At 35.9% G+C, this 12,250-nt stretch overlaps 1 protein-coding gene across 2 annotated transcripts in view; it reads right to left on the reverse strand.

Annotated features, from left to right (window-relative positions):
* Positions 1-12,250, reverse strand: part of Graf (GTPase regulator associated with FAK) — a 573,290-nt gene that overhangs the window by 143,471 nt on the left and 417,569 nt on the right. For both annotated transcript variants that reach the window (XM_090395958.1, XM_090395957.1), the window contains one exon: positions 118-176. In XM_090395958.1, the coding sequence (XP_090252084.1) occupies positions 118-176 (59 nt within the window). The remainder of the gene's footprint in view (positions 1-117; positions 177-12,250) is intronic.

Consider the following 12,250-nt stretch of genomic DNA (forward strand, 5'->3'; position numbering starts at 1 on the left):
GAAAAATTATACTTAGTAAAAACAAACACAAAATAAATAAATAAAACATTTTTTAAGATAGATCCCTCCCCCAAAAAAAGGGCATTAATCAAAATTGAGAATATTAAATATACATACTTGCAGAAGCTATAAATGCTCCATGTAACCTGAATGTGAGCAACGGTTCAGGTAAATTTCTGTTAAGTGAAAAATGGATTAAAATATATAAAATATTTGACACATTATATTTTATTACACATTTAAACACTAAAACTTTACAGATGAACAAAAGAAAAACTGTAATGTGCAACTTTTATTAGTTTTTATCTTATACTTCTCTGTGTAAGGATTTACAGACTATTTTGATTGAATTCTAACCATAAAGATTTTATAGCTGCTTGAAACAGCCAAATACATCAAATGATGCCAATACATGATGCTACTAGAGGGCTGTAAGGCAAGTGACATTAACAAAATAGAATGTCATGAGTAATATGGCAGAGAGTAGATGTTGAAAGCTGCAGTAAATGCATGTATGGAGATTGAGTATATTGCGATGTGGGTGGGGAAGTTGAAACTGAGTGGATATATGTGGTAAGTGGTGAAAGGGTGATTGGGCAAGGGCAGGTGTGTGGTGGAGAAATCACAACCAACCAGTGGCTGGTAACAGACCTAAAAATGAACTGCTGTGTTTGTTTACAAATGCCAGATGTATCAGAAATAAGGGGGCTCAAATTCAATCACTGAAATTATTTCATCCCCCTTGAGAGATAACTATCTCAAGTAGCACGTAAAGAAAAGGAATGCTAGGATCGAGAGTTTTAGATCTCATCATTTCATCAGAGGATGTAATTGTCAGTGGGATTTTGCACTTTCCTCCACTTGGTGAAAATAATCATGAAGTGATCATATAAATGTGTAAATGTATTCCAAAGGCCAAAGGACTGAATAAGGTAGGTGTAAAATGGATGAATGAGGGACTTAAGTATGAAATCTGGAAGAAGGTACTTTGGAGGCAGTACAAGATGAAGAATGGTAATAAGTTTCATGAAGAGTATAAAGAACAAGCCACCAGTGACTCAGTAAGGAAAACAAAAGTGCAGTATGAGCAGAAATTGACAAATCGGGCAAAGAAAAACCATAGTTTTTTTTTAGATATGTGGCAAGTAGAAGGAAGAATGATTATGGTAAGATGATGTTAATAAATGAAAATGGTAGAATGGTAACTGCTGCAGAAGACATTGTTGAGATATTCAGTGATCAATTTATTCAGATGTTTCATCCTGATTAGAGTAGAATCATGAGGAACTTAGGTGTAGAGGACATAGGAGAGGATAGCTTAATTGTGACTGAGCAGGAGGTATTTGAAGAAATAAATAACCTTGATGTTAATAAGGCGATAAGATTTGATGACATATCACCATGTGTCTTAAGAAAATGTTCCTGGGAATTGGTAGCGGCATTGGCATGGAAAGAAGTGGAAATTGTTCCACTGCATAAAGGTGGTGATAAAGATGTTTTCAAATTATGGCCAATCTGCATATCTGGATTATGCATATCACCAATCTCTAGTACTAGAAGGTACTAGAGATTGGTGAGAAGCAGGATACAGAATTGGGTTGAAAACAGCAGTATTCTTTGTGGTTATCAGCATGTTTGTTAAGAGGAGATCATGTTTTACTAACTTACTTATATACTATAACAAAGTGACGAATACCTTGGACAGGGGAAATGCATATATACAGTGATGTATACTTGGATTTTGCAAAAGCTTTTGAGAAGTTCTTGCACGACAAACTATTAAATAAATTGAAACAGATGAGATTGGATAATAAACTTCTGAGTTGGATCAGTGACTGGCTGTTAGATAGGTATCAGAAAGTTGTACATGGGGGGTATGGTATCCCGTAAGAGGAAGATCACTTTTGACAGGGGTCAGTTTTGGGACCATTGTTGTTCAATTTGTATATTAATGATATTGGGAAGGGTTTAACTAGTGATATGCAGCTGTTTGCAGACGATGCAAAATTGGGAAGAGCAATACAAAGTGAAGCAGATGTTGTGGCCTTGCAGGACTTGAATGGATTGCATGAATGGGCAGCAAAGTGGAACTGAGGGAGTGGAGGTGGACAAGGACCCGAAATTCAGGGGCCACATTGCACAAGTTGTGAAGACATCAAATTAGATATTGACAATGATGCAGAGGATCCTCACATGCAAAAATAAAGAGGTTATGATTCAATTGTACAAGGCCTCAAATAATTATTATTCACAGATTTGGTCAACTGGTTTTCACGGTGATGAGGATATGTTAAAAAAGGTCCAGAGAAGATTCACGAAGGGTGTCTTTGGAATGTGGAGTACAAGGACAGATTGAGAGAATGCAAACTGCAAAGCCTCGTGAATAGGAGAAGGGAGGGGTAGGTAGGGGTTGTTATCAGATTGATATGGAAGAAATTTTTCATAGAATGAGAGAGGGGAGAGGGGGGTTAACAAGAGGCCATCACTAGAAACTGTATAAAGAGAGTGTGGGCATAGGAGTGAGAAGAAGGCTCTTTGCATGGAGAGTGATTGGTGAGTGGAAAGCATTGCCTGAGTTGTTGTGAATATAGACACTGAATCATTTTAAAGCATGGCTGGATGAGAACTGTATGCAATAATGTGTACCTCTCACAATGAGTCTCTGACTCCATGGAGTCAGGATGTTAATAATAATAATAATAAATGTTTTATTAGGAAACTGAAGAATACCAGTAGTCAGTATAGCCACTAATCAATACAAATAGAATATAAACATTTTACATATTTATTTCATTATTCCATTTGAGTTTAAATAGACATTCACAATAGTACAAAAGTTCCTAAAAAGTTTAATAAAAATAAACACACAAAAATACGTCCATAACCAACAAATGATTATGGTTTAATAAAGTTACAGATTGTCACTATACCATGAAAGATTCCTTTTTTATTATGGCAATTCCATATAAGAGAGGTTATCAATCTATATTGGGAGAGAGTGCTAGCATAGTGCATATCACCAGTGGTGTTGCATATGTCCCACAGATAAGTCATTTATTTTAGAGAACATTAGTACTGTATATTATCGCGTATAATGCAAAAAATTTATGGTAAAAAATACTTAAAGATAGGGGTTTGCATTATATGCGGATCCTAAAAAATATAACATCTTATTAGACTTGCACACACAATATATACTACCTAATGCCTATGCAACCAAATCTACTTGAACCACTCGCATTCGGCGACCGAGCGCGCATCGTATCTGCGCATAAAGCTACTTACATTACTGGCTTTATGCGCAGATACGATGTGTGCTCCATCGCCGAATGATAGAGCACAGTTAGGTATATCAGTTTAACCACAGTTCATTTTAAATATTATTCATTAAACAAACCTAGCCTGAAAATGAGCCAACAGAAACATAAACGTTCATCTTTTGAAGCAGGATTTAAATTGCATGTCGTGCAGTTTGCAGAAGAACATAATAACAGTTTTGCTATGAGAGAATTTGGTGTAGCAGAGAGTAATATTAGACTTTGGTGTAAGCATAAAGACAGTCTTGAAAAAATCCCCAAAACGAAACGAGCCTGTCGTGGAGATGTAGTATCCTTTCCAGAACTCGAAGAAGAGCTAAATGAATGGATTTTGATGCAACGACAAGATAGCATTATAGTAACAAGAAATGCAATTCGTTTTCAAGCTCTACAACTCAAGAATGGTAAATTCAAGGACACACTAGGTATTTCATCTTTTCTTGCTTCGCCTGGGTGGTGCAACAGATTTATGGAATGCAAAGCATTAACATTATGACACCGAACAAAAATTGCGCAGAAGTTACCAAAGCAGCTTGAAGAAAAAGTGCAGTCCTTCCATAAATTTATCATAAATTTATGGAAGGACTGCACTTTAAAAGCCAACATTGATATTTAAAAGGAAGAAAATTCCGAAGCATATGAAATTTCCGCCAGGTGTAATTGTTCGTGCCAATCAGAAAGGTTGGATGGATGAAGAAGGTGTACAATTGTGGCTGGATCAAGTATGGAACATATGTCCAGGTAGCTTGTTACGTCAACAAAGGCATGCTAGTCTGGGATATGTTCCGGGTGCATTTAACAGAGGCAAGCATAGAGAAAGCACGTGAGCTACGTACAGACATAGCAGTCATACCGGGTGGTCTAACTTCCGTTTTGCAGCTGCATGATGTCAGGTTGAATAAGCCATTTAAAGATCATTTACATGAAAAATGGAGAGAATGGATGTCATCTGGTTTGGTGAAGATGACAAAGAGTGGGAATTTTCAGAAGCCTGAGATCACCCTAGTCACCAGCTGGGTTAAAGAAGCATGTGATTTGATACCATCTGAAATGATTCAACACTCATTTCTTAAATGTGGAATAAGTAATTCAATTGATGGATCCGAAGATCACGTCATATACGAAAGCGAGGATGACGCACAACAAAATGGAGAGCATGAAGACGATGACGACAACTGCTACACTGATGACGCAATCCCTACAGATGAATTTATAAATGAAATGTTTGATGACTCAAAAGATGAAGAAGAATTTAAAGGATTTTGACATTTTGTTTTAAAATAAATATTTCTTTCATTAATTCGTATTGTATTTTGACATTTTGTTTTAAAATAAATATTTCTTTCGTTAATTCGTATTGTATTTTGACATTTTGTTTTAAAATAAATATTTCTTTCGTTAATTCGTATTGTATTATTTATAATGTTGTGGAACAAGATTAACAGATCGCATTATACGTGGACATGGCATTTTAGGGCTAGTTTTCAAACAAAATTTCTAGTTCACATTATACGTGATAATATACGGTAATTATTTTTGGTTATAAGTTACTTTAGACCAGTGGTTCTCAAACTGGGCGCTGTGAATGCTGGGGGGGGGGGGCAGTAGGCGTTATAATACTACTAATATAATAAAAGCAAAAAATTCCGTATTTAATCTAGCATCCCTATTTACATTGTATGTTTGGCAACACTGTTCAGAATACTGTATGTCTGGCAATACTGTTCAAATTTATTCACTACTTATTTTTTAGAATTTTTACATTGAAAGTTTAAATTGGTCTACTTTTTTTGGTCTGAATTTTCTACGTTGAAAATAATTACTTTGGGCTATTTTTAGCAGAATCCACTACTTTTATAGGCTTTTATCTTCTACTTTTCCTAACGTCTGTCTGACAACCCTGGTTTGCAGTTTACATCTAGCCTGTGGTATCGTGTGGCACACTTCATTGATACTGTGTAGCACTGCAGCCCATTAAAATGAGTGAAAAAAGAAAGTGTCATCAATATTCACTTGAATATTTTACCAATGTGCTTAATATATGAAAAAACTTCCTCAAATGAAGCCTTCAAGAATGAATGAGCATTTAAGAACAAATTTAAAAATGTGAAAAAACTTTGCCAATTACTAATGTGCTCAATATATGAAAAAACTTTCTCAGATGAAGCCTTCAAGAATGATTGAGTATTTTTAGGAACAAATTTAAAAATCATCCTGGACTTAAAGGGCTGGTTGCAAAAAAAAGTAACCAACAAAAGAAGGGACATGTGTCTTACAAACTTTCAAAATTAACTACCAAATGTGGAAAGTCACATACTATTGGCAAAACTCTCATCTTACTGGCTCCAAATGAAGTTTAAGATATGATGATTGGCCCAGATAAAAGTAATATGACATCATCAATTACTCTCAGCAACAGTTCAGTATCAACAAGAATTGACAAAATGGCAAAGGAGATTGAAAAAAAAAAAAAAAAAAAAACTTTGTGATAATTTAAAAACTGTAGAATTTTCTTTGAAACTTGATGAGAAAACTTTACATGACAACGAAGCTTTGTTAATGGCCTACATGCATTATATAAATACTAATGAAGAAATTATACAAAAGTTTCTATTCGGAGAAGTCTCTGTCAAGAAAGAGTTTATGGTTTGAGAGGAGCAGTATCATGCTGCATAACTAAGGTCAAGAGGATAAACCAAGTTGGGATTAAGTGGATGAGCAGAAATATAAAGCAAGAGCTGGGGAAAAAAAAAAAAAAAAAGAACACTGTGGCAGAAATATAAAGAAAAAAGTGATCAGAAGTACAAAGTGCAAGAAAGAAGGGGGGGGGGGGGCTATTATAAGAAAGCCCACTATGCAGCTCAAAGTAAATCCAAGTTGTTTTTTTCATTATGTAGTAAGTTAGAGAAAAAAATGACTATGGTAAGATGACTTTAATCAGTGCTGATGGTAAGAAGACAGAGGAAAAAGAAATAGTTGAGGAGCTGAGTGATCATCTTGCACAGGTGTGTCATCCAGGTGGAGATTTTGCAGTTGCTGATGTGACAGAGATGCATATCAAAATTGGAGTAGATGAACAAGTGTCTAACATATTGAAAAATATCAATGTAAATACATCAGTGGGACTGAATGGCCTGTCATCCTATATACTGAGTGAATGTGCAAAAAAATTGGCATAGCCTCTGATGAAGTTGTTCAATCTAAGTCTCAGCTCTGGAAAGAGAGCAACATAGTTCTATTACATAAAGGTGGCTCTAAGACATGAGGTAGCCAGCTACAGACCAGTTCATTTATCAGAAGTTTAAAGTATTGGAAAAGTTGGTTAAAGGTAAAATCCAACAGTGGTTGGATAGGGATATGATACTTTATAGCAGGTAGCACAGCTTGGTAAAGGGAGTTCTGTCTTAGTAATTTAATCATATTTTATAATCAAGTGATAGTGAAACTGGAGGAAGGAAATGGTTACATCGTGATAATGATGGACTTTGCAAAGGCATTTGACAGAATACAACATGGGAAACTATTACAAAAGTTTGAGCAAATGGAAATGGATATAAAGCTAGTAGCAGAGATGGGGAGGGTGGATGACAGACAGACACCAGAGAGTAGTCTAGGAGAATGAGAATGACTAGTGGATTACCTCAGGGTTCTGTAAACTAGGGCCACTGTGCTTCAATTTGTATAGCAATGATATGGGAAAAGATTTAAGGGGGGGGGGGGATATTCAGTTGTTTGCTGATGATGGAAGAACAATAGTTAATAGAGGTGATGTAGATATCCTGCAAGATGATTTAAATAAATTGACATTGTGGGCAAAGGATAATGATGATCAATTTAATATACTTTGGGTTGAAAAGGTTACATACAGTGTAAACTATTTACGATACTGGATTGCAAGAAATTGACGAGGCTAGGGATTTGGGGATAACAGTGGACAGAGAATTGAAGTTCAGAGAGCATATTGCAAAAGTTGCTAAATTAGCTCAATGAATTGCTTGATTGTTGAAAAACAAGCAAATAAATAAAAATAGTGAAATTATTATCCCTCTTTATACTATGATTCAGCTGCATTTTGACTACTGGGCACATATTTGGTCACCTAGGTTTTTTTTATGGATCAGGAGGTGGTACATAGGATTCAGAGATGAGTGACAAAGCTGGTGAAACATTTGCAGAATGTTTCTTTTTATCCATTGAAGGTGTGTGGGTTAGAAAGTTTAGTTGATAGGCAGAAACGAGGGGACATGATCAAAACGTATAAGATATTAAAGTGGTTTTATAAAATTGATGCAAAGGAAATCTTTCAATACATGACAAATAGAGCACTATGGGTCATCCATTGAAGATGTTTAAGAGTGTAGTTAGTAAGGATGTGTGGACTAGATTTTTTTGTGTAGAGAGTAGTGAATGATTGAAATAGATTGCAAGAATTAGTTATCAGTGCCCTGATAGTGAATGAATTTAAGGAGAGGCACGATAGCTTTGTGTATATAAAAGTTAGTGTGGGTCTCTCATGATGAGTACCTGGACTTCATGGAGATACCATATAATAATGTTAAATTGTGAATGAAGAATTTTATGATTTATTAATACTTCATTCATGATTTAACATATATTCCCTGAGCTAAGTTTGCTCCTATATAAATTGTAAAATAAACACTTACTGTTAAATTTTTATTGAAATAATAATTGTAATTTTTTTTAGTTATTTATTCTGTATAAATTCTTTTTATAACTTGTAAATATATCCTAAATGAACTGTGATATATGTTTTTTATTATTGTAAATGAAAGTGAAAGTAAATTTAAGCAATTCTGCTAATGAGATTTGATTGGTCACTGTCAAGGAAACGGAGTTATTTTTAGGTAGCACGTGATTAGAGCGCGAGTACTGTATACAAGGAGGAGAAGCGAGTTGTTATGAGCTGAACTGATCAGAACCGGATTTTGGCGGGAAAGAGGAGAACAGAGTTAATTTGAAAACGAAAGAAGATATTGAGAGAAGCCATAAGGAGAGCATAGAGTGTGGTAGCGAGTGGCAGAAGGGGAATTTATATATGCCGTAAATCAACTAGAAAGGATCAGGAATTAATAGGTATTTCGATTTAATTCTATGGGAGTTCTGATACTACGATATATTCCAAATGTTTAGTGGAAGAACAGTGTAGAACTGAAGTTGATATATAGAAGAAAATAAGGAATTAGTAGATAACTTAACCCAAGTGCATCAAGATTTGTGTATTTCTGTGTCTACAATACAGTTATTATAGAAGAAGATTTCTTTTGAATTGTGTTGCCATAAAGTAAAAGTCAGTGAGAATTTCAAATATGCCTATGCGACTTCGATGTGTAGAAGCAGTAACCCGGTAAGAGTTGCCCTTTCTATAACCTGCGAAGTTATAACTGTTAACTTCGTCGGATACATTTTGACCTTGGCTGTGGTGTTATATCAATTAATGGTTGGATGTAAGATGTACTGAAGCACTTTCCCCTTGAAATAATAAATGTTATGTTGTTCTAATAAGTGTTAGCTGACTGAGAAAGAATATAGTGTAGCCTGTCATAAAATTAGTTATTGTAACATCAGGAAGCTTAAACTTTTAAGAACTATTCTCAACTTGATTGACTGAGCATGAAGAACTGAAAAGTGAATGTTTGATGGTTAATGTATTGTAATTATTCTGAACACTTTAAACTGAGCTAATATATTTGTAATATGACTCATCTAATTCGATAGAGAGAAATGTGAAAGAAATATTAGTGCTTTAAGAATTAAGAAGTGTTAACATTAGTCATGATCTTCAAACCTAATTGAGAAGTTATTAATGTCTAAATGTGAATTCTTGTAATTTTTCAATTGAATAACTTTTGCAGATAGTTATGCTTGAATGTATATGTTGTATTATTCCACATTAAATGTTTACTTTTGTTGAGTTAAACTTGGTGTTTGCCTGATTTTCTTTCATTGCACCGCTCATAAAATTAATTGGACCTTAGCGGAAGCCTTAAAAGCTATTAATAACCTCGGCCTAAAAATAAAGTGATAATATAAATATAGTTGATGATTGATTCTTCTATATTATTTAGACTAATCTGAATATAGGGTGGCACAGTATAATATAAATTTCTTTATATTCAGATGAGCATCAATCAACAACTATCGAAGAGAAACGGAATTTGAGGAGGTAAAGATAAGATTAATAAACCAACAAAAATGGAACAATCAGTTAGGTAGGACATTCCAACAATAATATATTTCATCAGTGGTTAGACACCAAGAGGAAAAGGCTTTGATATTTAGTCATATCAAAACCTTTTAGAAGGATAACAACTTTATTAAACCTATTTGCCATGTTTCTTACCATTCAAGTGATACTTTGAGGTATTTTTGACTACCTTTGCAATATATTGCTGAACTCAAACTCAAATCCCTGTCTACCATCAACCTCCTTCAAATCCTTTATTAATTTCTGACAGTCCAGTTCAATTAATGTAAAATAGCTTGTAATCTTTTCATCCTCAAATCCATAATCTTATATTATGCCACAATGAACTGGCAATTATTATCCTTTGCCTAAAATGCTAGTATATTTATATCACTCTGCAGGATCTTCACCTTATCTTTGTTAATCTGTTTTATCTACTTTGGCTCAAAATTTCCTTACCAAATCAACCTGCCCTTTTCATATGCTCTCTTGTTCTCCAAACTCCATTAACAGCTCTGATCTCTTCAACTATCTCTCTCTCTCTAAAGCTCAACTTTCTGCAGTCGAAATATCCCAATAGTGAGGTCATCCTGCTTGGAGACTCGAATGTCTACAACTCATATTGGCCCTTCTCGAGTTTCACCCAAACAAGCAGGCAGGGATGGTGAGGTGTTTGCCATCAGCAATGAACTATCTCATATCACCAGTCTTCCTACTAAAATATTTGACACTCCCCCTCCAATTTGCCAACATACTTGACCTCTTCCTAACAACCTTCCCTTCTAAGTATTCTGTGGTTGTCAGGTTTCCTCTTGGAAACTCGGATCACAACCTCATGAGTCTCTTCATCTAGGAAGGGTAAACAGCTGTTCTTTTCCCTTTCCATCGTAAACTGGATTCTTGGATGTAGGCTATTGAGGTGACTGAGGAAGGAGCCTAATGTGTCTGAGCCATGAGGCCAAATAGAGAACACATCATCAACATATCTTAGCCAGATAGAAGGTTTAAGAGGGGCTGAGTCTATGGCTCGTTATTCAAAATCTTCTATATAAAAATTGGCAAGGGGGGGGGGGAGAACCCATGGCGGTTCGATCAATCTGCTTGTAGATTTTGTTCTTCCAAGAAAAATCCCCAGACTTGATGGCAAAGGAAAAGAGATCTAAGATGGCAGAAGGAAAAACGTTTTCTAAGAGTGTTAAGGTATCAATTAAGGGAATATTGGTAAACAATGAGGAGATGTCAAAGCTTACCAATATGTCTGTGTTATTTAAGGTTAAATTTTCTATGAGGGCTCATATGAAGGAGTCTAATGTGTCTGGGCCATGAGGCCTAGACACATTAGACTCCTTCCTCAGTCACCTCAACAGCCTACATCCAAGAATCCAATTTACAATGGAAAGGGAAAAAGAACAACTGTTTACTCTTCCTGGACACTTAGTCACACGCCTTCCTAACAGTACACTTTCCTTCACTGTATATAGAAAACCCACGCACACAGATAGATACATTCACAAACTCTCCCGCCACCACCCTGCTCAACAATATGGCATTATTAAAACTCTTACCAAGAGAGCCCACAATCTTGGTTCCAGTGGAACCGCCCTTACTACTGAATTTGACCACATACACAACACTTTCCTCTCCAATGGCTACAGCGATCACAGTATCAAAAAAAAAAAAAAAAAAAAAAAAAAACGATTCCTCCCCCATTCTCCGGTCTTCTCGTCAGAAAGAGTTTAGAAATGCCATCACCATACCCTACATCTGTGGCACATCCAAAAAAATAGCCAAGATTTTAAACAAGTACAACCTACACACACAGCATTTAAGCCCCAAAGCAAACTTGCTATCCTTATCCGTTCTACAAAAGATCAGCTCCCTCCTCTCTCGGTGTCTGGAGTTTATAAAGTACCCTGTATCTGTGGCGTACTTTGGACAGACAGGCAGATCAGCAACCATCCGCCTGGAGGAACACAAGTCATATATCTGCAACCACAACTATGGTCAGTCAGGCCTTGCTGATCATGTCGTGCTGATACAACCCATAGGATCCCATGAAGAAAAAACACCATGCTCCACCACAGCAAATTCAAAAAAGAGAGACTATTTTTAGAATCAGAAGCAGCACTCAGAAATCAACCAAATCTCAATAAATACGGTTGCATTAAGCTTCCTAAGATTTGGGAAACACTTATCACCAGAGGTCTCACCCTACATTCCAGGCCACCTACAACCGCCCTTAGAGGGCACTCCACCTAGTTAGGACTTTAGTGTCACCCACGTGGTTGGGCTTAGTATTGTTTATTATTTGTGTTTATGTTACATTACTTTTTTTTTTTTTTGCATCCCTGAAGATGTCTCAGTGACTGAGACAAAATATAGGAAGTATTAAATTCTGTTTTAATCCTTTCTGAGTGCTGTAAAAAATCCATTAAGCCTCCAACATGATGTACTCACAGCACTTAAGCCTCTACACACACATGGACTCATAAGTCTCTATTGCCACAAAACAACCTTCACCCACCAGTTCACAGTCTCATGTCCTTTGGTACTACAAGGGTGCTAACTGGGAAGACCTCCATGTCTTCTATTCATCCTCACATGGTGATTTCCATCTTCTCTCCAAATTCTCAGCCACTATCCAAACCTTGGTTCTCAAAAAAGTGTGCTAATGTTGAAAAGGAAAAACCTCTGATTACCGCAAATGCTCAAGACCAAAACCCCAGCT

The sequence above is a fragment of the Typopeltis vanoorti genome, chromosome 7, assembly GCF_054136105.1.
Source record: "Typopeltis vanoorti isolate ZY-2024b chromosome 7, IOZ_Tvanoo_1.0, whole genome shotgun sequence".
Classification (NCBI taxonomy): domain Eukaryota; kingdom Metazoa; phylum Arthropoda; class Arachnida; order Uropygi; family Thelyphonidae; genus Typopeltis; species Typopeltis vanoorti.